Below are 26975 nucleotides of genomic sequence, written 5' to 3' on the forward strand. Positions count from 1 at the left end.
CGAAGTCGTTCGGTTTTGGTTCGCCGTCGCCGCAGACGATTGGGGATTTCCAAACAATTGTGACCGAATCAGGCAAGTAATCCGCCTAAATTAGTGTCAAACAAAACTGACCATCAAATGCAACCTCTGTGCGAAATTTGGGCCCGAACAAACGTGCGGTTAAGCCGAGAGAATTTTTTTTCGATTTTCTCTGATTTACGCAACACGCGATATAATGTGTGCCTTCTTTACTGCTATGTTAGTTGAGCATCCATGTGGAGGGAGAGAGAGCTGCCTTTTTGACTTGAGCCACATCCTGGTCTGCATTCGTGAGGGTGGTGATCACAGTGATACTGGTGTCTATATTGTATGTGTTTGTTATGCCATAACTCCAGTTTGGCCCTGCCTCTTATCTGCTAGCTTTCCTGGTTAGCTTGGTTGAGTTACCACCAGGACGTTTTTTTTTTCACCGCAGAAATTTTTGTAGCTGCATGACTGTGCACAGCTGGATATTAATGTAATTACTTATGGCGACAGCTGTGTGTTGCTTTTGTCCAGGGTAAATGTTGCCATTGTAGTATGTGGTAACTGTATTCACCACTGGTCATGGAGAATGGTATCCAGGCAAGCCAAGAAGTAGGGAGGGACTCTTGAGGATATGTTTTATGTGGTCCTATGACCGAAATGAGACTGGCCTACGTGAGCTATGGTGTGGGTGCATTTGTGGGGCAAAAGGTGCAAAACATTTATCAGTGTTCTGTTTCTGTTCACTTGGTTAGGGAATAGTCGACGACCGATTTTTCGGACTCTCTAGGGACCGCGAAAACGACCGAAAAATCGGGCAGTCCGGGAAATCAAATTTCACCGAAAAAATCACTAACTTATATTACCAGTATGCCAGTAAAAGCGGCCAATTGTATTGCACACATTCTAAAGCTCCTCATGACTATATTTCGCCGCGTGAAATACCGTATAAACGCGTATAGGGACGCCCCCCCAGATTCGAGGGTTAATTTTCGGGGTGCGGCCCACGCGATGTGCGATTTTTTTTTTAAGTAAAAACACACCAACCAGGGAATGAGTGACATTTATTCTACGTTCAATCGTCGCTCGCGGAGTATTTAAGCTCCTGAGTTGGTGCTGCGCTCTGGTGCACGCTCATCCCAAAAGACGTCGCGCAGCATGTCCGCTGTCAACGCGTAGCCGTTGTTACGAAATTCCATCACATAGAGGAGCAGCTCTTCTTCCAGTTCAGGAAACTCGTACGGCTTGCCCCGGAAAGCGCGCTTTTTGCAGCTTGTGTTTCTCTTTTGGTTGCACCATCATCGGACGCACTTCTCGGCCACGTCGAATTTCCTGCCCGCCGCACGCTTACCGACCGTGTTCGAGAGCTAACTCCCAGCCGTGTAGCTTAAGGTGCTTGCCCATCGCGCTAAAACTGCGAAGCTTGGCGGCAGCACGCGAAAGCCACAATCACAACTATCACGGCGAACGCGCTAACACGCATGCTAACACGCCACAAAAGGCTGGAGCTGGTGATACTGATGCCTATGTGAACAGCAGAAAATCGCGGAAAATCGCGACGGAGAAAAAAAGTTGGTAATGATCACGGCGCCATCCATAGACGGCACTTGGAAGCTCCGGTGCTCGCGCGTGGCCTTCGCGATTGGCGCGCCCGAAGCGCGCTTCGATCGCGGAGGCCACTGCGTGCGCGTAGCCTCCGCGATCGTATTCGCGTTCCGTATTCGGGACTAAAGACTCGGCACAGATGAGTTCCGTGAACTCAGACTACGGTTCAAGTTCGTGCGGCGGAAGACATTCAAGAACAGTACGAATTCGAAAACACGCGAGCATAATGTGCCGACTGCCGCAGAATTTCAGCGTCGCAAGTTAAAAGGCTCCTAAGCTTGAATTTCGTTTTGTTTGATCAAGTTTTCGGTCTCTCCTGCAGTCTGAATTAATGAGGTTCTACTGTACACATTATATGGCGGCTTGGGTACTGGCGGCGAGTGCGAACGAGGTCCGAAAAATCGAGTGGTCAGTTGCGGTGCGTCCGAAATTTCAAGCGCTCTTACACATTGGCTCTATGGGCCATGTCGTAGTGCCGCGAAAAAATCCGAATAATCAAGCATGTACGAAAAATCAGGCGCTCGAATTTTCGGTCGTGCGACAAACAAAAAGTATCACCTTATTTCAGTCCAGCTAACAAGCAGAAATGGCTATCATTTGGTGCCCTACATTTTTTGCACCCCGCCCTGCTGTTCCTTCAGCCTGCTTCTGTGAACTGGACTACACTCATAATAACAAGCAAGCTCCCACCTCAGTGAAATAACTTTTGCACGATACTAAGTTTGATGACGCACAAAATTTCATTTGCAAGATGATTTCGGATGCTGTGCATACTTTTTATAGTTTCCAATCACATCTGGCCAGGGCAGCTCTGAACTACCACAGTGTGCGTGAGCTGTAGGTTTTGTCAGCGCACAGCACATGGAAAGGCATCAGTTTTCTTCCAGTCACAGGGCGACTTAAGTAGTGAAACCGAAACTAACCGAAGTTTCCTATGCCTGGCGAAGCCGCGTCAGCACGACCAACTGGCTGCTGCAGTGGGAGAGGAGGAAAGAAGGGTGTGTGGTGGAGCCAATCGCGCCGCGGAAAAGTAGGTCGTAGCTAGAAGCACTCACTTTGATCGGCAAAAGGGGAAAGCTGGCGGTTTTCTCAGTCTCGTTTTGGAGAGGTCACGACAAGGAAAATTCGCTGGGGAATTTCCATGCAGCTGTGGCTCTGCATTTGCAATGTGTTATAGCTGTTGGTCCGCCGGTGTTTAGCAATCCATTTGCCACGGAGGTAAGCGGATAAGCTTAGCTCAATTTTTTTTTTCAGCAGTTCTTTGACAGCCCAATCAAACACCGGCTGAGCTTCAAAAAAAAATAGTCATTGCCAGGGAACTTTCATCCAATAAGCAGGAGATCATTGCCCAGATTTGCCAAATAAATCTGCCATGGCACAAAAAGTATTTAGCAGTTTGGGGTTATTTGATCATTTGAACTCCCAGATAATTCAATTTTTTTTTTTACTGCACATAGTTTTACTTTTACTTTTCCTTTTCCAAGCAGGTTGTAATACATAACCGATCAGTATGTGCTCATAGTTCCACCATGCAGTGCAAGAAACACCCAAATAAAGAAAAAACAAATTTTGCAGAATGTATTTTATTTGCTCAAAGTGTTCACACGCTTTACTTTAGTTGTGCCATTTGAGCCATTTCTCAGTTATTTTAGTAAGACGAACTGTGTCAAAGTGGCGGAAGCTATCACCTTAGCTTGAAGGCCTGTGATTGTTAACCTACGCATTGTGTCGACGGTCTCCCTACAACTGCAAAATTTCCAGCAGCGGGCACAGCAAGCAGCAGCAAGACTGCAAATGGGATTCACATATTAGGGATATAATAGAAAAAGCCCTCACTGCTATGGCAGTCAGCTAGCAGGGTAAGAAAATATGTGCACGCATTGTCTGTACCTCTCGTGCCCACGCCTTTCTTACTCATCGGAGACCTTGTTCATCGCTCTTGAGGATGCTGGACAGGGACAAGCACACTGCGTCAAAGTCGGGCTTTCTTTTACCAGGCACCACATCAATACAGGATTCAAAACTTGTAAGAACAGACCACACCTGCGTGGAACTTGAAGGGTACTTTCAGCATGCTGTATAACTTACTGTGGTTTTACTGCAACGTAAATGTACTTCACGCAAGGAGACTGCACACTTTATGCACCTCACTGACAGACCTGTGAAATCAGCCTCAAAATACATAGAAATGAAAGATGGGAAGATTAGTTTGCACGCTATGTGCAAAAATCTGACTCATCGGCTAAAAGTAAACTGCAAGACTGTGCATTTTGCGCAGCCTCATTGCAGCATTTATGGCAAGAAAAGTTAGACAACAGTCCATAGAAAAAGGTTGATAACCTTTTTAGAGACACCAGTGAAGCTGGATGACAAACATGCACAAAAAAAAGCAAGTAATTGGCACTCATGGGAACATCACAGCACTGCACACATTCAAACCCATCTCTCTTCTTTGTTTTTTCTATGTGGCCGAAAAGAAGCAGGTAACCCAAGAAGATAGGCTTAGCGCAGCCAAACATTTTGCTAAAAACTTGAACCGTAATAAGGCTAACTATCATCAAAGACCACACGCACACCCTGTAAATTGCAGACAGCAATTTCAGAGGCACAGTAAAAGCCTTTGTGCATCCCACAGCAGAACAGAAGTGAAACTGCGCTACAGCAAAAAATAAAAATGTTTTCTAACATAACAGCCCCATGTAAAGACCCATTAAATTATAATGGGAAACTGAGTAGCGTACACACTCCTAATTATGTAATGATGCCAACGGAAACATTTTCTTTGGCTTCTCATACAGGCAATTAGGACCAGACAGCATTATTGCAGGCACGTGTGCAGTTCGCCACTTCGCACCTTCAGTGTTGCATACTTGATTCAAACGTGGCTGTCTTGAGCTTCTGTTCTGCAGGACATATATACCTACCACAAGGCGGCACACGCTTGCTGCTGTAGGCTCTAGGACCTATGCAGCCCACCCATTACAACACAAAGACAGCGTGACGATCTGCTAACTAAGCAAATGCGACGCAAGCAACTCCGCGTGTTGCCGTGCACGCACACCACAACCACATTAATTCCCTCAAGTCTTCTAAAGAGTCGTACAGCATTATATTACCAGGAACAGTTTGTTGGTGTTCGTACAAAATCCAGCAGCCCGACAATGTCGGAGTGCTGCCTAATCTATGGTCACATCTACGGGACGGAGACAGGCCAGCCCTTTGCCTACCGTCATGGTCGCTGGCCCCCAAGAGTGTTTGCGGCCGTCATTTTCAGTATGTGCTCCTGCGTGCACCACTGCCTTTGAGACGCTGTTCATCACCACGAGACAAGAGCACACCACTTAGTTAGAAAACAAAATATGGCGGTTTTTGGGTGGCTCCCAGTCCCAGGATATGTACAGGTTTCTGGACAAACTGCAGGAACAAACTATCCTCTCGCAGGCTCTCTCTCTCGCCACTCCAAGCCCACAGAGCATGAGTGATGGCTCACTTATTAATGCCCGAAGGCGCTGGCAGAGCCTGCCGCAAGTGAGGCGCGCCTTGTTCGCATGCCTTGTGTCGCACCAAAAAGGGGGAGCAGGGAGGATGGAGGGGAGGGCGGAAACTGTGTGGCAATAAGTTAAACCTCTACAGCTCCTGTACACAAGCTCTGGCCAGCACTGGCTGCGGCACCCTGGAGTCACTTGAGGCTGTTCCGTGCTGACTTGAGCTTGTCAATACGCTTCTGGAGATGCTTGTTGGCTGTCTCGAGTTCTTCGATCCTGGCCTGGGCCTCTCGACACTGGGGATGGAAACAGACAGCTGATCAACAGAAGTCCTCCGACTTGTAAATTGGTCCTGAAGGCCATGTGCAGTGTGTAGTTTAGTAGTTCAGTAGTTTACGTGGAATTAGAAACATGAATGAGACAACTGGAGGGCAAGGCCTGTGTTTTTGAAAGTGTTTCCAAATGGTTGGCTTTGCTTGATTCTAGAATTTTGGAAGCATATGTAACTGTTCTAGTGGTAACATATGCTACCTGCCTAAGAACACGCCCCCATTTAAAATCAAACTAGGCAAATTTTTGGAAGCTACTTTAATAACTAACTTGCAGTAACCTGGGCTAGGTTCTGTTTTGCAAAGTGGTCAGAATATTATGAGAAATAGGTTCTCTGCATGGTTGTTTGAAATGCATTTACCAGGTACAGGTCATCAGTTATTGTTCCAAATACTGCAACCACTTGCATCGACAAGTGAGTGGACAACACTGATGGCAATATTGCGAAAATTCGCCAGCAAATCAGAAGAGATTCCAAGGCAATCAAAGATGACTACACACTGTTCAGTGCTATCCATCTCCCCACATATTTGCTACATTCACGCTACATTCTTCAAGGTATGGAAGACAGAAATATGCAGTACGGCTTATATAGATGGAAAATGAAAAAAAAATTCCAACAGCCAAATTATTCACCGTGAAATACACATAATTTTTCCAATGCTGCATTTCACTTTTAGCCCAATTAGCTCAGGCGGAGTTCTAGTAAGGAATTCTGTGGACACATTTTTCTAGCTCTGCCTGTTTTCCAGTTTAAACAAAGCTATCTATAGTTTCACTTTTGCACAATTCACTGCATTCTTCTCATTTGCTTGTCACACACCAACCACAGTAAAGCGCTTACTTTGTTGCCCATTAGGAAGTAAAAGTTTTTTTTTACTTTTGCACATTCTCTGTGAATACACGAGCAAGACCACTGCTCCCAATGAATTGCTCACCTCTCTCTGCAGTTTTCGTTTCTCAGCTTTGAGGTCATCTTCGAGCTTTTCAGATTCCTCGAGTGTGGTCTTGAAGCGTGACACTTGCGTCTCGAGCCGTGATACCTATGTAGATAAATGAACAACATTTAATGCTTGCATTTTCTGCTTATAACAGTCAACATCTTCTTTGATCAGCTGTCCACTTAAAGGTGAGGAAATGTTGCAATAACTAACAGCTGTAAGCTGTCATGGTAAACAGTACACAAATTACAGCCAATGCCAGCGTGACACATGTAGACTCAATGGTTGATAAGCAGGGCACAGCTGCTGAACTGCACAGGTCACTTTTCCTTCCCAGCATCTCTTACATCCTCACTGAGGGACAAATGATTTAATACAATGCACCATCAATGGTTTTATAAATTACAAACAGCTCATGGTGTACGGGGACGCCATGGTGGACAGCTCTGGATCGGCGTGCGCTACGTGGCACAGCACACAAACATTTTGAAGCGATAGCTTCACTATACCATGTAAAGCCAAGGTCACTGAGCAGAGCAGAAGCCGCTACTGCGCATGCGCCGCGCAACAGGTGCGGCGTGCGTGACGTCACAGGTGCACCGTTGCCACTGGCTTCTCCGCTGCAGACTCCGCAGCCTCGCTGTGCGCGTCACGCACGCACAGTAGCTACAGATGCGCGCCACTGCTTGGCCATTTACAAACAAAGGGTGCAAAGCGCTCGTTCTTCAGATCAACGATGGATGACGAAGCAGAAGGTCCGCGTGTATATTGCGACCGACATCAACGGCGACTGCGGGAAGCCACGTCTAATGATCCTGAAGTTCTGGCGTGGTATAAGGCGAGTCGACAATGTGCCCAAGAAGCCAGGAATGTAAAGCACGTGACCGAAGTGCCGGAACAACGAGAGGAAGAGCTTTACCACGTGCAGCTATGTGCATGAAGCTATCGAGTACACACTAGGTTTAACCGGAGCTAAACCACCAGCAAATTTTTTTTGTATTTCACCTTCATCGAAATACGACTGCCGGAAATGGAATCGAATTTGTGACTTTGGGATCAGCCAAAGTCGCTGAGTCCCTGTGGAGCATTATTTTGCTAAAAAGACCTCCAAATTTCAACACGGACAGTGTTCAGTGGACATTAAAGGGACAACCAGAAAAATTCCATACAATTCTTGTTCTCAGTAAAGTGGCTATGCAGATGCTTGGTCGGTAGCAAAAGACAATTATTGCTTGCTTCGAAAATTGGACTGAAAAAAAAAAAGGAACATATTTTTGAAGTGAGTGGCAGTGTAGTCTTACCTCCAAGATCTTTGAACAAAAATTGGTCTTAACGTCATTACAGTTTGCCAGTGTAAAACAACCAATGGCAGTGATAACCTGTATTTTATTTTTTGGGCCTTTTCTACCTTATAAAAAGCTATAAAGGGGAACAAAATGGGTTGCCTGTTAATAAAGGACAGCAATTCATTAAATTTTTTACATAGTTTAAAAGGCAGAAAAATAGCATCACAGAACAGCTCTGTTCCTCCTGAATAAATTGCTACCAAGTTCACTTCAACTGCTTAAGGCAAACCGAGGGAAAAGACCATAAGCCAGAGACTGTATTAAAAAAATTGTGAATGTATATAAAGAGACAGTCTGCGTGCATTACTAAGTCATGGGAAAACGGCTGTAGCATTGGCACCGCTGCTCTGCTGCCATCTTGAAAGATGTCAAACGAGAGTGCGGAACTAGCTTTGAAACCATAGCTAAATGGCTGTGGTTGGAGTGCGGTTTTGGAATTGGAATCGCGTGAAATGGAACTTCATTTCGAAGTTAGCGCTTTGTTTCTGTATCGCGCAACACTCAAAATATTCATTTCTTTTTTTTTGTACTTTGGGACCATCTCGAGTATGACTATTTTGCAGAGATATAGGTTTAAGTATATTTAGTACGAAAAACTATTTTTCCAAAAATTGACTTGATCATGATTTTTCTGTGATCTCAAGACCTGCTGTCCTGCCTTAAAACAATCCAAATATCAAATTTCCAAATAAATAAACTAGTATTTCGTGTATTTTGCATATGTTTACAAGAGACTTTTCCTGAAACAAAAGCCTCTCTATTACGATACAGACAACATCCACTTGCCGCCACGGCTGAGTGGCTGTGGCACTCGGCAGTTGAGCCCAGTGTCAATGGAATCGAATCCGAGTCATGACTGCATGCACATAAAAGCGGCACCACGGTATTTTCCTCAGTGCTAATTAATCTAATTAAATGGACCCCTCATGCATTCCAGAGACCAGTACAAAACGTATTAAAATTGGAGCATGCAAACAAGTTATTCCACTTAAAAAATTTTAATAAGAAGATGAGATGAAAATGCATTTCACTTGCCCATTTCACTCACCCAGTTCTGAGAACGGCGCTACCAACCAGAAACGTGCCTAGCACACACACAGCGGAAGCTTGCATGCAATTGCTGCCTTGCAGGGGCGGCTTACACACAGTAGACAATGCAGGTGTGACTAACTTTGCTGTTTGATAGGATTGTAAGGCCCCCTTCCCCACCCCAACCTTCCCTCCTGTCTCACCTTCTCTCCACATCTTTGGGCAAGGTGTGTCCACCGGCATTTCTGTTCTTTTTGTTTGTGGCTCATAGGTGCGATTTGCACAACAGCACTTGCCTCCAGGAAAGTTTGAGGTGAAATGGATAGTGTTGCGCCTAGAGTTGTTCTCGTTAGTTTTCGTTTGCTTAAACTGGTTCTTTTCAGTTTTTGCGGCATGTGAAAAGCTTACAGCACTTAGGGACACAATATTTTGGACACAATTTGCGACTACAAAGGAACTAGGTGGATGTCCAACCAATCAGAAAGGCAGCACCCAATCTTGGTGCCACCTCAGTTCCACTGCCGAAAGTGGCTGCTGCATTGTAATGCCATCAGCTTGAAACAAGCATTTCTGGACAAGATTAAAATATCAAATATTAAGATTTCTGTGATCTAGTTCAGCGTTCAGGCGTCATAATGTCTCCTACTCTGCATACAAAAGAATAAATACCTAATGCTTGATTTACGTCACAGGGCACCTTTAAAGAACCACAGGTGGTCGAAATTAATCCACAGCCCTCCACTATGGTGTCTTTCATAGCCATTATGCAGCTTTGGATGTTAAACAGTGAAAATCCCCATAGAGCAGGCTAAAGACAACACATGAATCATGGGTCAATTCAATAAGTTTGAGGATAACAGAAAAAAAAAGGGGGCTGATGAAAGGTAATGTGGTGAGAACATGGTACATATAAACCCTGTTTCACTGGCCACTCACACTGCTCTGGAGTGCAATGTTTTCTTGCTCCGCTTTGCGCAGCCTGTACTTGTAGTCGTCCACTTGCTTGTTGGCTTCCCCTGGCGGAAAAAAAAAAAAAAAAAAATGGCACACATGCTCACAAAACAAAGAGCAAGTCAGATTCCGGGTATGCTACAAACACATGATGATGATGTTGAATTTTTATGGCGCAAGGGCTTCCATGGCCAAAGAGTGCCATGTCACAAGGTTTTTCTGTTTTACTCAAGGTGGGGTCAACGACCCATTTCCCAAGCAGTTCTAAAGAAGCCGAGCACCAGGCAGGGGAAAGCTTGTATCTATTGTATTACCTGTGGGTACCCGATGGCACTGAGGATTGAACCCGGCACCTCCCGCATGCTGCTACATAAACATGACCTTGACATTCTGACTGATGCAGTGAAATGCTTCCCGACTGTCTAGTGTATTCCTTCCTTCATGTACTACCTACCTTTTTCACATTACCCCCTTCTCTCAGCCAATGCAAAATAGCAATAGTGCTGGTTCTGCAATGCTAATATGCAGAGGAAGTTGCAGATTAGAATAGTGATGGCAACAACTCAACTACTAGTTCAATCATGCGCCACCCCTCTGCTTCAGCAGTCAGCACAGATTGGCACCGTGCTCACCACAGTGTTCTCATGCTAGTATGGAGTGCACGAAGATCGCCCAAAATGGATGAGTGCTGCAGTGAGGAGCCGTGAGCATGGCACATGACAACAGCAACCATTTTCTCAAAGTACAAATCTCACACCCGTTCAATTAGTGCACCTTATGCTACTACTCTCGGAACTGAGCACTGCATCTCTAGGCTTACAGCTACCCGTCTTTGCTCCGCAGAGTACCAATTGTATACAGCAGATAAGCCTAACAGCTCTTCAGTCTCCAGTTCTTCACAGTGATGATGGAACGGCCTGCAATGTGTGCAAAGCACTCCAGGGCCAATATTGACTTGCTACAAGCACCATAAGAAAAAGCCACAAAATGCAAATCGCAAAGAAAGCCCATTTTCTGGAAGTGGCATTTCTGAAATGCACAGCCTATATTATATCTATCTATGAAGTTTTTAATTTGCTGGATAAAATTCTAGCTCAATTTCAATATATATATTTACAACTTATATCTCATCTCTGTTCGTTTTCCTCACTTTCTCAAAACACAAATTTCTGACTCTTTGCAAGTTTACGAGTGAAGAAATCTCCATATATGGAGCAGATAGAGCAATAATTTTTTTTCTGCAGCACGCTGCTAAATAATTAAAGCATGCAATGTTGGGAGCAGATTTCTCAATTTAAGCTTGGTTTATTTTGTGCACTCTATGTTGAGCCGCTTGTTAGCCAGTCCTATCAACTCTGAACTACAGTATGCTGTAAAATTAATACTATAGGCTTAACCTGAAAAGTAATTTCAATATTGTGCTCATTGTATAATCCACCTTAATCTATTTTTTGGGGAGGGCCAACTTCCAAATAGTACAGCATTTTCAATGTGGTTAAGAAAACACCAAGTTTTGTTTTTGTATTGTGAAAGTAATGTGCTGAAACTGCAATGATGTGGCGAGGGTCTAGCACAGAAGCCAGGCACTTGCAGGTGACTGCCTTCAATCTTAGTTACTTCTAAAACAGCTGGCAAAGGTAATACATGCAGCCATCCTGTTCTGGCAGGATGGCTGCTTGGCTCTGCGCAAAAACATGAGTGCAGTGAACGAAGAGGGTGATGCTTGACTCACTCTGCACTTCGATGAGCCTCATCTCAGGCCCATTGGTTTGTGGGCCATGCACAAGTGAGATCTGCTCTAGCCGTGTCACCTTCTGCCTCTCCTCAGCCAAGTCCAGCTGCAGCCGATTGATCTGCAAGGCACAAGTACAGAAAGCCACAGGTATGCTATGACAAACAACAGAAAATGCTGGGTGAGCATCAGGTCTTCCTCTGACCACAAAAGGTGACATCCCAGAAGGTATTACAGGGAGACCAGGAAAGTTGTGGTGCTACATGGTCTGGCACATTAATCTTTCCACAACATCAAAGGTGGCACTGTGGTTACCTGTTACAACACAGCATCAATGAAGGAAGAAATGCAGTGCATTTGATGGTACCGAGAAGGCCAATTGTCACTTAATGTTCAACGACAATTCTGCATAAGTGTGGACGAGCCATGTGAGAAACCTTAAAGCTTCGGGCTTTGGTATGTGGAACACAATGGGAGCGCAAGTGTTACATGTACAAGGCTAGCAAGCCTGGTGAGACTGAAATTTTCAAGACCTTTCAACACCCCTTACACCGGCCTGTGCAGTGCCATTCTCTCAACATCACACACCTGGAGTTTTTTTCTATGCAGTTCACTGAGGACAAAGTGTTGAGTACACCTAACATTTAAACATCTTAGACAGAGAAGGTAGCAATAATAGATACTTCAGCAGCATCGCCACAGCAGATGTCCCCTAAAACATGGAGAGAAACTTAACTGAGCACGGCTAAAGATCCTGCACGTGAAAATTGAAGCACATTTTGAACCTTACCTGTAACATAAAGAAACCTGTGTCCATGACTTTAAAAAAAAATGCACTGCTTTCGCACACTTAAATTTTTGCAACCGAGCAAAGACCACACTCACTTTGCAATACTCAGCCTCACCCAGTTTGATTTCTATTTCATCAAAGCAAAGGCGTGCATATAACTCTGAAATACAACTTAGTCTAGTGTCTACCACATGGAGATAATGCAAGTGGCAGGGCTCTGCACACCTGTGACAACTGCTTAAAATTGCCAAAGCTGAAAGTTAATAATGCATTTAAATTTAGCACTGTCTCTGCCTCTGATAATCCATACCTCATCTTGAAGCTGCTGCTTCTCTTCTGCGAACCGCTTCAACCGGACATCTGCAAGAGAAAAAAAAAAACAACAACTAATTTTGTACTTAGATTTACACTGTCTTCAAAACTTTCAAAAAGGTGTCAGGGGCTCTAAGCACCTAAACCCAGCTTGAAGCCCTACATCTGGCCATGAAATCTGTAAATAAGAGTGAATAATTTAATACTCATACACCACAGATTCATCACAGAATTACAACTGCTGGATGTTCATACTCAAAACATGAGTATGCGCATCCGTGACATGTTCGAAAGGTGCATATTAATAACCAACAAAAAAAAAGACTTGAACAATGATTAACCTACCCTTAAGAGTAATGCGATATCATTAGAGATCCCTTCAATGCAAGTACTCCGGCTCTTTCATAGATCGCTGGGAGTCTTCATACCACTACTAGCGCAGTGGTGCAGCTGTGAAGCGATACGCCGCAGCCACGGAAAGTGGTCGTTTCAAACGCAGCCACTTGGGGCTTGCGAGACCCAGGTTTCTCTTTCCGAGCTCTTGTAAGGCTAATTTTTGCATAGATAACTCTTCGGTAGGCTGTCTATTCCTGGATCAATTAGCCTGCGTGCAGTGGACAGATGGCAAATGCATCGATTAACTTGAATTAATTTCACTGCCACTTGCTTTTTCGTAGCACGGACAGACAGACGAACGGGTGGACGCCAGCATTTCGTGTGAACGGGAATCTCTAATGCTGTTGCATTAAAAACCAGCCTGCAAGTCCTCACCAAGAGAGCCATGTCCTGCCTGGTCAAGCAGCTGGGCTGCCTCTTGGGTGACCAGGTCTGGGCCGTCCCCGTTTAGCACCAACACCAAGCCATTTGCCTGCAACAGCATTGTCCACAGTTCACTAGTGATCACTTTCTCCTTTTCCCACTGCTTTGCCCTTTTAGGCCACCAGCTTCTTACATACCTCGATGAGCTCATCTCGTTGCCGGATGCCCTCCTGCAAAAAAGTATTTTCTTCCTGCAGCTTCCGCAAGTCCCTTTGTAGCTGGTCCAATGCCTGCAACAACAAACGTGCACACCGCACCTTACACACCGCTATGAACACGTGACAATGAATGTTCAGTAGCTGCAAGCACATCTTTTGCCAAAAGAAAAAAAAAACACGTAAGTGTACAGGAAAGGAAGTAATCAAAAATATGGCATGAGCAGCATTAATACTGCAGATGAGACAGTGCAATGTAATTATGCAAAACACTAGCCCAGTAAAAAACAGCTATGGGCAGGGCCTATGCAGTAGAGGAAGGAACGCTAAAAACAACTCAATCCAATCTTCTTTTTTTTTTTTAATTTATTCTTTGCCTCTTCTAGACTCCGCTCAAGGGGCTCTCAAAGTTGCGGTGTGCCTGGGATGTTAAAGGACGCCACTTCATGAATATCCTCCAGGAATATTTTTTTTTAATGTGTTTGTAAAAAGTTGAGTTATCTGTAGTCAAAATTTGAATTTCAGCACCTCAGCGCATATCCTACTCCTCATCACTTTTTTCACACTGAAAGGTTGGGGTTCCCCCTGCTGGGCCCACCCATTCAGCCCCAGCACCGGCTGCTGATGCTTGTGGGAATTCCCTGGAAGGGAGCTTCCTCACCCGCTGGAGCGATGCAGCTGAGTGGCCATGGTCATGATAGCTGCGTGACGTCTGAAAAGAACCCAACTAATAGCTGTCCCTTAACTCGCATACGCAGGAGGGCGCGAGCATGAAAAAGTCACCGGGAAGGGCTTGCCACATTTCATGCGCAATAGTGGGTTCTCAGCTGTGTATAGAAGTGTATTATTCGGCTCAGGTGTTCATGACAACACAACATAGCCATTGAGTTAGTTTATGTACTCTTCTCAGAAAGTGTTTCAGGACCCCTTTAACGTTTGTTCAGCAGGAAAGACAATTTATTGCCAAGAAAATCGGAGTTCAAAATGGAATGTATTTTTCCCTGCCACTCTATGCAGAGCCATGATGACGACGGTGATGGAAAGTACTCCAATCAGCATTCGGAAGTTGAATGGCAGTGTGGCAAAGCCTTGGAGATCTACAGACAAAAAAAAAGGGGGACTGATGTCACAGCAGCCAGTTTTTTTTAAAAAAACAGCGAGTGGCAGTGATACTATTATTTCATTTTTTTTGTATTTTCAAGCTTACAAAACTGTCTTCAGTAAAAGTACTTTAAATACATGAGAACCAGATGATGCAACAGGGCAGCTCCAATTTCGTCTAGGAGTACCCCTCTGACATAATGCTTCAGTGGCTTGATAAACAACATTGCATACCCTGTCCAGAGGTTAATTCATCCAGCAGTTTCTTCTTTTCCATGTTATCAGAAAAGAAAGTTTCGCAGTCACAGCAGGAAGCCTCCCTCCCCCATCGCTCACCCTTGACTTGTCCCTGTGATCCTTCTGCACATGCAGGAACTTCTCCGTCAACTCCTCCATGTCGTCCTTCAGGGTGTCCACGTGGTAAGCGAGTGCTGTGCGCTCATTGTCCAGCTGTGCGTTGCTAATCATGGCCTTGCGGAAGCTCTCCTCGACATCCTGCAACTGGTGCTGCACAGGGGCAGAGAGCGGCATAAGGCATATTGACTGGCCAACCGCAAAAGCCAGCTCAACTCTCAGCTACACAGCCTACAGGCAGCTGTACAGGCAGCACGAGCTAACGCTTCAAGAGGAGTAACCGTGGGCGGTCGCACATACCCTGAAGTCGCGGCCGTCGAGGCCGTCTGTCGAGTCCTCACTGCTCCTCCGGGATCCGGAGAAGGACGAGCCCGATGTGAACGGGCGACCCTGCAACAGGCAGAAGAAGACGTGTGCCACAAATGCAGACCACCAGCTGAAGCGGGGCTGCCGCCGCTCACCTCTCGTGAGACGCGCATTGGTCGCACGGGCTCCGGGCCGCTCTCGCAATGCCTATCCAACTGCTCGTCATTCTGAAAAAAAAAAAAAAAAAATAATACAGTACGTAATAGAGGTGTAAGGTGGCGCGCAGAAGAATAAGGCGGCGACGTCATGGCCGCGTGTATATTACCTCGCGGGCCTGCTTCTCGAGCTCCCGGAGTCGTATCGCCCTTGCCTCGGCTCGAGCCTGCCTGCGCTGCGCCAGACGAGCCTCCGCCTGCAACACAAAACACGCCAGCAGGGTCAAACGGGAATGCCCCATGGCGGGATGAACTTAATGAATGCTACTAGGCCACCACTAGGTCAATAATGGCAACGTTCTGACAAAGTCCCGTTTCCGATGCGCCCTCGGGGGGGGGGGGGGGGGGGGGACCACTGTCCTCGGGCTGAAGAGAGCGGTTTAATGCGAAACTCTCGTACACAATTTAATGGTTTTCTGCAGTTAGTAGATACGCGCAATGCCTGTGCGCACCAGCATCAACTAATGGTGGCGGTGTAACTGTACTGTGGCTCTCAGAAGTGCAGTTCATGGGACTGCTCGCAAAGAGACATGGAGCAATTTAGGCACAGTCAGAGCTTAATTTCTTCAAAAATGACGCGTATGGCGAGCTTTGAAACTACCTTCAAAGAGCATTCAGAATGAAAAAAAGTGACGTCACAACTCAAGGCAAACCTTCCACAGGCGAGAGAGCGCGGATTAGAGAATAAGCGCGTGTGCTCTGGTGACGGCGAATTTATCGCCTTCGATAAGCTACGAATCAGCGATATCCGATACACTGCGAAGAAAATCCGTTCGATATGCACTAACTGCTCGGACACGCGCGCTGATAATCAATCGGGTGCTGTCAATGTCGACTTGCAATGTCACGGGGCCCAACTAGAGGCGGCCTCGAGGCACTGGCAGCACAAGTGTCTTGCGGTTCTTCCGCTCTTGCTAAATACAAAAATACTTGCTAAAAATACGGAAACGAATCCGGGAAAATTACTTCAAGACTGCTAGGTAGTTATAAAAAGAAAGGGGGCATCATCACGGCGCCCGTGAGTCACGCGCAAGTCATCGATATGCGAACATGTGGCCAATGACCGGGAATTATGCATCTATGACGCACCACGTGGAAGCGCATCCAGAAACAGCCGCGAAAGCACATACGGTCACCAAAACGCCCGAGCAATCTGTAAGAACGTCACCTTTCTAAATGGGTGCATTTAAGCAGCTGTTGCAACAACATGGCGGAAATATACAAATGATCTATAGCTGACACTTACTGACAAACTGACAAAGGACTACCATTAACGCATTCAAGCTCGCCGTGATGTGGTGAACGCGGCAAGCTTGAATCGTATTCAAACTTCCCTCCATCGCAAGCGTTCCTCCACAGCGGCGATATGACGCGAAGCGGCGTTACGCGCCGTCGGGGTATAGCGGAAAATCAAGCAACCTGGTGCGAAAAACAAAAGGACACCATGGTCTTGAAGCATCACTCATGCATCACCCAGTACAGAGGGCAAAACGCATGTCTAGAACACGCTCTGAGCGTGTTTCGGGCGTAACACGCGATAACTAGTGATAAGATTTGGTTAAAGATGGTCTGGATGAAAACATGTGCTGTTAAACTCATAGAATTTCATCGTCATTTTTTGCTTTCTTGGTCGCAGTGGCTTTGGGAGCTCCGGAACGCACAGTTTGGTTGTTCTAGGCATGCGTTTTGCCCTCTGTACAATCTGGGACAAATGCTCTTTGCAAGTGTGATAGCAGCGCTGCAATGCCATAACAATGGGACAAGCGTGGATGCACTTACGAACAGAACGGTGTCCAGGTGCTCCTTACACTGCACGTACTACCCACGCGTATGCATGCACATAAGTGCGGGCCATGTATCACATACCCCGTGCAAACTAAGGTAATATTGGCCCTCTATCTCTCGTGACAGCTTACTTTTTCTTTCACCGCCCTTCTCTTTTTGGAAGTTCGACGCGTGCGCCCTATAAGAAAAAATACTCGGGCACGTTATACGGCTCTGACGTTGCTCCACTGGCCGTTGAAGTCAATATATATAGTGCAAATGGCACTGCAGAGTACCTATCCCACAGCTGACGCAACAAAATCTCGACCTCCAAATCTCGGGCAAAACGCTTTACGAAGCTTTGGCCGCGTTCGTGAAAGGCACTGCTGAATAACCTAACCGCAACCGACAAGTACAGACCTGCTGAAAACGCAAAGAAAAAAATGCACTGTGTAAACGAGCAACAACGCCCAAGAATACCGCCGCACAAAAAGCAAAAATCAGTGCGACACGGTCAGCCCTTATAGAATGCCTCATCTGAGCAAAACCGCCGCCGACATACATAAGCTGCTACCCGGCATTGCTGCATTCAGCAGCACACATTCAGAGGAGCGTGCTGCGACAAACACTGCTCCTCGTACATGCAAGCGTTGCAGAAAGAATGACACCCAATCTCCTGACCAGCTCAACTTCTCCCAACACTTGTCTCGAGTCGAAGGAAGTCATGGTACAGAACGCGCAGCGGAAACGAAAACTCGCCCCGAGGCCGCTAGCCGTTGCATCACGGCAGGCCACTAACAATGGCTTTTTTCTTGCGGGCACACCTCGATGTCTACAGATATTCGCGATTGTTATTCGCTTAGTGTGTTCTTGTACTACGGCGAAAGCAGTCGACGCCAGGAAAATTAAATAAAAAAAAGCAGATAAGACGACGCCAAAGGGGAAAGAGACGCGTGGACACCTCCTCCTGCGCAGTTGGAGCGAGAAAGAACAATGCATCTATACTCATGCTGGAGCAGCTCCTTGGCTTGGGCGACAGATTCAAGCGGCGGTCCAGAAGGCGACGTGCGGAAGAACACAGTTATCTCGCTTCTGCGAGCCAATAAGGGGCTGCAAAATGACAGCCTCGACGACACGCTGACCCGAAACTGCGGGCCTATTACGCGAGACAAAAGGCCGAACCCTCGGCGCGCGCGCGCAAACTCTCGCGACAGTCGCGTGATGTGCAAGGGGGGCGGAAATGCTCCCGGAAGCCAGCCGCTACCCCCGGCCGCTGCAGGAAGCCCCGCTTGGTTGTGCGTTGTTCGTGCAGCGACTGTTCGGTGCCACGGGGTTCCCGTCACGGCGCCAGCAGCAACGCGACAGGCGCCGGGTCGGCCCCAGCCCATTTGCGGGGCCATGGCCTTGTGCGCGAGTTGCGAGGGGAGCCGCGCGACGCACCTGCACTCGCCGCCTGTGCCCTGCGGCACAGCAACAGGCACGCATGCAGCGCCAAACATTCTCAGGCGCTTGTGGTATCGGTTCTCCTAGCGCTGAATGCAGCGCATCGGTCGTGGTTCAGTTTCCGAGCAGCGCTGAGGCCGCGGGACAGCAGGCAGGGAGACAGCACAGCGCCACGTCTCCGTGTCCCTGATGACCATCCGGCAATAAGCCCAACATCGTGAGCCCGAGTCACGGTCTGCGCACCAGCAATCTGAGTGCACAATCACGTACCTCCGCGAACGATGCATGGAATGCAATGTTCGACCCTGACGAAGAACAGCCATCGTTGGCCAGCAGGGCTATTATATTATACCATTATACGCTCACTCAAGAGAACGTTCGTAGATGTTCCAGTTTTCGATCCTGTCGATGTTGCGGCCTCGCGTCATGTGACGTCAGGCTGTTGCAGAAGAAGGACGTCAAAGCTACCAAGGGAATCCGCATGTAAGAAAAACATAGCCGCTGCTTGGCAGTAAATGAAGAGAAAGAGCGTTACGGGCCCAACGAAAAGCCGAACGTCACAGACACACATACTGTCACCCTAACTCCCAACTCTCCATTCATCGATCACCGTTCAGGCACAATTTACAGGTTGTCATCTACTTACAAGACTATAACCAACTAGCCCGACAACAGGTGATAATGACGATGAATTCTTATGGTGCAAGGGCATCTGTGGCCAAAGAGCGCCATGGCTCAAGGTTGTTTCTTCTCAAGGTGGGGTCAAAGACCCATTTACCAAGCATTTCACCCTGAAGAAGCTGAGCACCAGGCAGGTGAAAGCTTGTACCCACTGTATCACGATGGGTACCCGGCGGCACTGGGTATCGAACCCCGCATCTCCCGCATACGGCCCGACAACAACTTTTGCTGAAATTAAACCTCAGCCGCTTTCTGAATTCAAACTTGGCGCGCTCTGTTTCGCGGCTCCCCCGACATGCCCTCGACCTCGACACCTGTCCCCAGTCGACCTCCTCCCAACTTCCGCCGCGATGCACAGTTGCTAGGCGCGACAACTATACGAACCGTGCACACACAAAGACCCCGGTTGTGAAGCAGCGCCTTTGCCGGTGACAAAGGCGTGCACTGTGCAGCACCTACCTCCAATGCACTGCGAAGATCGCGACACCGCTGGCCGGGAGGAGGGGTTCGGCACTGCGGTTATCCCGATTAGGTACGCACAATTAACAACTACAATGCATGCGCAAAAAAGAAGACACTGCTGCGATTCCTCACCAAACCTGCCTCTAATGCAAGGCAGCGCATACAGACAACTAAAGAGCGGACGCTTTCAAGCAAAATTCCTAAAGCACGCATTTTTTAAACGCGAGTTCGGTTTCGGGATCGTCCGGGGAAGCTCGCGCATGACACAGCGTCACGCTTGAATGGCGCTTCTCCTCGCTTCCAGAGAAATGGTGCATATTGCTCTGTGTTCGCAATTCACTGTCTGCAGTCCATGGCTGCACTACACTATCATAAACACTTAATCGGCAGCCCTCCTTTCGGCATTACAACATCGCAAAACTAAATTTTCCCCCACGACGCGCACGGCGCTGATCTTGCACGAGTGAGTGAACTTTTATAGCAACATTAGGAGCACCTATTCCTGCCCGAACTTCGCAAAAAGAAAGCAAAGAAAAAGGAAACATCACCGAGGCATCGGATGCAACACATCACCTCAGCCACATGCCGCCAACGTCTAGAATTACACTGATTCCGCCGATAATAAAACAGGTGGCACACCCGCGCACATGCCACACGCATAAGCGAAATTTACAGGGTACTTCGATCCAGAACTTTTCTACCGCTGTGAATGCAAAGAATCATGCCACTACTGAAAAGTAGCGGCAGGCTGCACACGCAGTGAAGTAGTGAACTCGGATTCGAAGGAGACCGAAAATTTGCTCCGATTACTGCTCGCCATTCGCAATGACGGGATCAAAGCACCAGCCAGTTCGAATGAACCGGGCCTTCGAATCAGGCTATAGTTAGAGTCAACGAGCGCTCATTGTACACGTATAAACGTCCACCACTTAGTTACCCGGAACCACGTATGACAATAGAAAACAAGCACTAAAAGAAGCCTGGCAGCATTCGCCATCACCACCATCACCCTCGTTAAAAGCAAATACTCCCACATCATCCCTACTGTAAGCGCGTTTAGCCAGAGCGGCCAAACCACCGCGCACCATCTCCATGCGACGAAGGCCGTCTATTCCCCCGCTTGAAGACGCGGGCCAGCACACCCTACAGCATTTAGTTTTATTCGTGCAACTATGCGTTTTCGTTCGCTTTAAACGCCGCAAAGCGCACCCATTTCTTAGTTTATGGGGTGTTACCGTCCGAAAGCGACCTTGCCTATGAGGGACGATGTGGAGAGCTCCGGATAATTTCGACCATCCGGGATTCTTTACCTTGCACCGACATCGGACAGTACATGGGTCTTTTAGCATTTTGCCTCCATCGAAATGCGACCGCCGCAGTCGGGATCGAACCCGCGTCTTTCAGGACAGCAGCCGAGCACCCATAACCACTGAGCCACCGCGGCGGCTCCCCCCAATTCTAGGTCGCGAAAATGGAAAAAGCATAATTTTCGCAGAAGCTTAAAACGATCGCTCGTATTTGCTTCCGCTTTAAACCTCCACTCTGTTTTGACGGTTCTGTTTCGTTGCATGTCATCGCGACCAGCGCCCCTCAGAGCAACAGACGCGTAAAAACGTAACTGCAAGGCCATCAGTTGGAGGCAAATGAAGATCAACGGCGATAACATGGCGAACCTTCCGCACGTTTCTCGCAGGTCGGCCCAGCTGATTCGCCTGGCAAGCGGCAAACCGAACAACAAACGGCCACCTGGTTTCGGAATTCGACGCGACACATGCTCCGTAGGTTATAAGATGTCACTAACCTGAAGTTTTCTTTATCCCTCTCGAGCGATCCAGTTAAACAGAGTTTGCATAGCGCGATCTGCTTCCGAGCGCCGCCAGCACGCGAGCGCGACTTAGAGTTCCTGTATATGCTCCCGCTACCTTTGGTAGCATATACAGTAACTCTATAGCGCGACTGACCGCCTGGCGCCACCGGGCGCCCTCAGGACGATCTGCGCATGCGCAGTGGCTCCCCATGGAAGCAGCCGTGGATCGCGCTATGCTAAATCTCTCCAACAAACACCTTTAGCATATCGTGCACCGTGTTAGCGGAGTACCAGTAGCCCGCGCGCAGGCAATGCGCATGCGCAAATCGTCTTGACGGCGCCAAATGACGCCAGCTACCCGGCAGCTGCGCGCGCGCCTGCAGCATCGGGACCAATCAGCGCGTGAACAGTGGCGATGGGCGGGCTCCCGGTACTCCGCTAACGATAACACGGTATGCTAAAGGAGTCTACTAACGCGCAGCTTCAATTTTTCTAGGCAGAACAGATATGTATTTAATTTTTTTTTTTTCAAACACAGCTCCATGCTTCCTGGCGGGAGCGGGCACCGGCATGGAGCGCGTACAACCCGCGGATTGGCCTCGAAATTTCGGATGGCCATTGTTGATTAAAAATAAAAAGTCGACTATACGGGACAGTATACGTAGTTCGGCTTAATGTAACCAAGATACCAACCCCGCTAAATGACAGTGGAGAAAGGCTTAGCGGGCACAGTGTGGTGGTAACGACGCTGAGGCTTTTCGTATAGCGTGGCTGCCCGGTTTTACATCCGACTGTAATGCGCATGCCGTTTCGAGACTCGAATTTTCACGAAAAAATGCGCGTTAAAATCTGATAAATATGGCATTCACTTCCGCCGAACTCATCTTGTTTTTTTTTTTTTCTTTCACGGGCTCCGCTGTCTCAAAAAAGCTTAGTATATGCCTTTCCCAAAAGCATACTAAGCGCACCGCCTTGCACCGCCATCCAGAGCGATGGAGAATCTGTGCTAAAGAGAATACTGTTCAGATCCTCGCGTAGCCAGGACGCAATATTAGGCCGCAAAAAATTTGAGAAGTTCGCATTCATCAACAGGTAATTATTTCTCTCAAACTGTGCCTCACCACTATATGCATGCTATCACGAGATCATAAAATCAAAGCAGCGGGACGTATACAGCTGAGTGACAGCGGCGCCGCTTTCGCTTTTTCTCACGGCATAGAAGCGGATACAGCGAGGTGACAGTATAACAAATGAGCGAATGTGTATTTTCGGTCAGAAGATGATAATAACAAATGAGGGAACGCGTATTTCCGGCCGGACTAAATGCGGCGGCATGCATCAGCGCAGCGTAGACGTATTATAGCTATTTCTGCCACCGCATTACAGCGTGTACACACTCTCATACCGGACTGCTGCGCGTGCGCAGTGGGGGCACGTATACGGCCGCGGGACTGCCACTGCACGTTCTTTTGCCAAAACTCTCCAATATTTTCGTTTCCGATCATTTGGCTCTGTGGATGTGAAGGGGACCTCTCCTGGAATCCGTCTCCCTTTCTTTCGGTCCTGTGCCAGCTTCATCCTTCCAGAAGCGACGCAGCGCGCCAGTTTTCCGCGACGAGTCTCAAGACACCAAATTGAGGCCGCCTCGATTACCAACAACGGTCGCCCATTTATTTATTTATTTATTATACCCTCAGGGTACAAATGTACATTATAGAGGGGAGGGGCGGATGCAGAGGCATACACAATTTACACAAAAAAGTTATTAGTAAAAAATATATGCAAACTCTGTAAAACCAGTACAAAAACGAAAGTAAGCATACAAAAAGAATGAAAAAGAACAAAGGTACAAAGAGTAAACTACGACATCAGTAACGGTGTTAATAAATACAGAAAAATATGGCAAGGAAAACAAATAATAAACAAGTAATGCAGTTCCTAATAAACAAACAGTCGTATTGGGAATATGAACACCATCTATGAACGCCATGATGATGATATGAGCACTAGCTATGAAAAGAAACTGTGTAATGCTGATTTAAAGTTCTCAATTTCAGATATACTTGTTAGTGATGCTGGTAGGTTATTCCAGTCATTGCTTGTCCGAGGAATAAACGAGTATGAATATGCAAGCGTATTTGAGTGTGGAATATGTACCTTTTTGCTGTGGTCACGGCGAGTTGAAATGTATGACGGTGGTTGAACCCAAAGATAGCGGAAGGTTGTGTTATGATGGTATATTTTATGAAAGAGAGACAGGCGAGATAGCTTTCTTCGTGTCGATAAAAGTGGTAGTTGTAAGTAGGTTTTCATATTAGTAACACTAGCGGTCCTTTGGTAGTTGTTTAAGATAAAGCGGGATGAGCGATTTTGTATTGCCTCAAGAGAATGTATGAGTGTTACGTGACCGGGATCCCAGACAGATGACGCGTATTCAAGTTGTGGACGAATGTAAGTTGTGTACAATAGTAATTTTAATGATGATGGTGCAAGGCGGAAATTACGGCGTATATATCCAAGGGTGCTACTGGCTTTAGAAGTGATATAACTGACATGCGATTTCCAAGATAGATTATTGGTAATGAGAACTCCCAGATACCGGTATGATGTCACCGATTCTAATGAGACGTTATTAAGCATATAAGTGGGACTTATGTGGTTAGTGCGAGATACCCTCATTGATTTGCATTTGTTAATATTTAATTCCATGCACCATGTATTACACCATTCCACAATATTATTGAGGTCATTCTGAATTAATAAAGCATCTGAAGCATCAGTTAGTTTACGGTATAACACACAGTCGTCTGCAAAAAGACAAATTTTGGAAGAAACGTGAGAAGGTAAGTCATTTATATAAATCAGGAATAAGAGAGGACCTAGAACCGACCCTTGCGGAACGCCGGATTGAACTGGGACCGAGGGTGAGTTCACTTCATTAGTGGTTACAAACTGAACGCGGGATGCGAGGAAAGCATTAATCCAGTCAATTATTGCAGGGTCTATGTTTAGGAAGCTTAGTTTATGAAGAAGTAGTGTATGGTTAACTTTGTCAAAAGCTTTGGAGAAATCGAGGAATATGCAATCAATTGAAAAACCACTGTCTAGATAGGCATGCAAATCATTAGTGAAAGAGACTAGCTGAGTTTCACAGGAGAAATTTTTACGGAATCCATGCTGCACACTGGAAAAAAAGTTGTTATCTTCAAGAAAGTTAACTAGATGCGTGTATATAATGTGTTCCATAATTTTACATGGTACGGATGTAAGGGAAATGGGCCTGTAGTTGAGCGGATTATGTGTTGGACCTGACTTGTGGATGGGGATTACTTTTCCAGTTTTCCAATCATGAGGTATACTGCCAGAGTTATACGACTGAGAAAAAATGCACTGTAGTATGATTGAACAGTATTCCACGGTATGTTGCAAAAATTTAACATTGATCTCGTCGACCCCACAAGATAATTTGGGTTTTAATTTGTTTATTATGGCTTTGATGCCAGTTGCTTCAAATATTACTATACGGCGCCGAAGCCGTATAGTCGCTCACTGTCGGTCAACATATAGATGCGCGCTGCATGGTGCCAACGAACCTGGAACGGGACAGCCCCTGAGCACACGGTATAGTACAGCGGTCAATAGTTGGCCGCTAGGTGGAGGACCGCATAAATACGCCAGTGCGGGCTGTGGTCTGCGTTGTATTATAACACGCACACACAGCCGCGGCGGCAGATAGCGCTTACCCGCTATAAAGAGGTGAAGTTCGGCCCGATGCGGCAGTCGGAGTGGGGGAAAGGGGACAGAGATGCGCGCTTGCAACACTACGACGTCGGCAGAGAGCCCCCCCCCCCCCCCCCCCCCCCCTTTTCCCCCACTGGAGTGATTCCAACTGTTGCTGCCCCGCAGGGGCGGGAAGAGCCTCTTAGTGAAGCCGCGGCTTTGATCTTGGCACCCCCGCAGCGCGCGGGACGCCTGCGGGTTCTATCGCACGCGGCCTTCCCACCCGTCCGTCACGCCGCGAGCCTGGCGGTTGACTCAACAACCGGCATCTGCGGGTGACATGTGCGCCCTGGCCGGCGCTGAGAGGTGAGGACGCGCTGTTGCGCGGCTGGGAGTCCCCCCGCCCATCCTCCTCCTCCGCGTGCTTCATGCCAACAGGACCGACCGCAAACAACGCCGCGAGGTTTAATTCTGAGCCCAGGGTCCCAGTCGGGGTGGGAGAGAGGGAGGGAAAGCACCGCGACGACCATCAATCCTGCTTGGGGCCAATGTCACGCCTGAAATTACGCGGTACGGCTACAGGGGGGATAATTCATCTGCACTTCCCAAAACCAAGCGGCAGCTCTTTCGGGAGAATGCTAGGAACGCTCGGCTCGCGAGCTTCACGAGACGCCATTAGAGGCTACACGCGGACTAAAATAATGAGGGCACTTGCAAAGCAATCCTTTCTCGCTCTATCGCCACCTCTTCGTTTAATTAAATGTATCGGCGATATACCCAGGTGCTTCACCTCCCAAGAAATTCGCCACGAGATGACGATGGTGCTCGAGTCGGATGTCGAACCCTACGATGAGATAAAACATTGGCATAGGTGTTATGCGTCACCTATTCCCGAAGCGCCAATCAGCCGTTGTCACGCACACTGTCACAACAATGAGGTCCCCATCACGGACTGAGGTCAGCGAGGGACCGGTTGACCCCATATCACGAAATCAACCAAAATTAGCGACTTGACCGACGCCTACACCGTGCAGATGCCCTTACACACCAGCCGACAAGTCCCTATCTCGCAAGCACGAAATCTCCTGGCGCCAGCTTTAAACGCACACCTTCCCAAATCCTGCAGTCCTCTCCAATATCTACCCCACCCTCTACTCTCCAAACACCAAATTCTGCGGTGGGTGCCCTACCCTATCCCACATTATGTGGGCCTACCCTATCACCCCCTTCATCTTGATCACTACCGAGGAGCAGCTGCAGACCGCGCTGCGCAGCTCGGAGCAGGGCCTTCAGGCTCGGCTCGTCCAACTGGCTGACTGCGTTGCCGAAGCACATAAGCTCTTGGCCATCCGGAGGGGTGGACCTGCTGCGTTATGACGGGATCAGCCCCTCCCACTCAGCCAATAAAGTTTACTGTCTGTCTGTCTGTCCGTCGCCACCGTCCATATTTCCTAAATTTTGTGCCTCCAGACTTCATCGTTCCGTCCGTGACGATTGAAGTGTACACGCAAACATTTCTCCGATGACGGCACGATGATATTTGTAAAACGACTCGAGGACCAGTCCGCGGGAATTTGCACGAAAGTGAAATGCGCAGGTTCACTAAAAGGACGACAGATGTGCG

General features: G+C 47.5%; 1 protein-coding gene across 6 annotated transcripts in view; it reads right to left on the minus strand.

Annotated features, from left to right (window-relative positions):
* Positions 1–3175: 3175 nt before the first annotated feature.
* The window catches only part of LOC149341053 (leucine-rich repeat flightless-interacting protein 2), a 45983-nt gene continuing 22183 nt past the window's right edge, over positions 3176–26975 (minus strand). For all 6 annotated transcript variants that reach the window (XM_089542886.1, XM_089542888.1, XM_089542885.1 and 3 more), the window contains 11 exons: positions 15585–15671; positions 15415–15486; positions 15254–15343; positions 14936–15106; positions 13481–13573; positions 13296–13392; positions 12523–12572; positions 11423–11543; positions 9676–9755; positions 6362–6466; positions 3176–5389 (listed from right to left, as the gene is read on the minus strand). In XM_089542886.1, the coding sequence (XP_089399012.1) occupies positions 5288–5389; positions 6362–6466; positions 9676–9755; positions 11423–11543; positions 12523–12572; positions 13296–13392; positions 13481–13573; positions 14936–15106; positions 15254–15343; positions 15415–15486; positions 15585–15671 (1068 nt within the window). In that variant the 3' untranslated portion in view covers positions 3176–5287. The remainder of the gene's footprint in view (positions 5390–6361; positions 6467–9675; positions 9756–11422; positions 11544–12522; positions 12573–13295; positions 13393–13480; positions 13574–14935; positions 15107–15253; positions 15344–15414; positions 15487–15584; positions 15672–26975) is intronic.

This window comes from Amblyomma mixtum, chromosome 5 (genome assembly GCF_055824585.1).
Source record: "Amblyomma mixtum isolate Tamu chromosome 5, ASM5582458v1, whole genome shotgun sequence".
NCBI lineage: Eukaryota > Metazoa > Arthropoda > Arachnida > Ixodida > Ixodidae > Amblyomma > Amblyomma mixtum.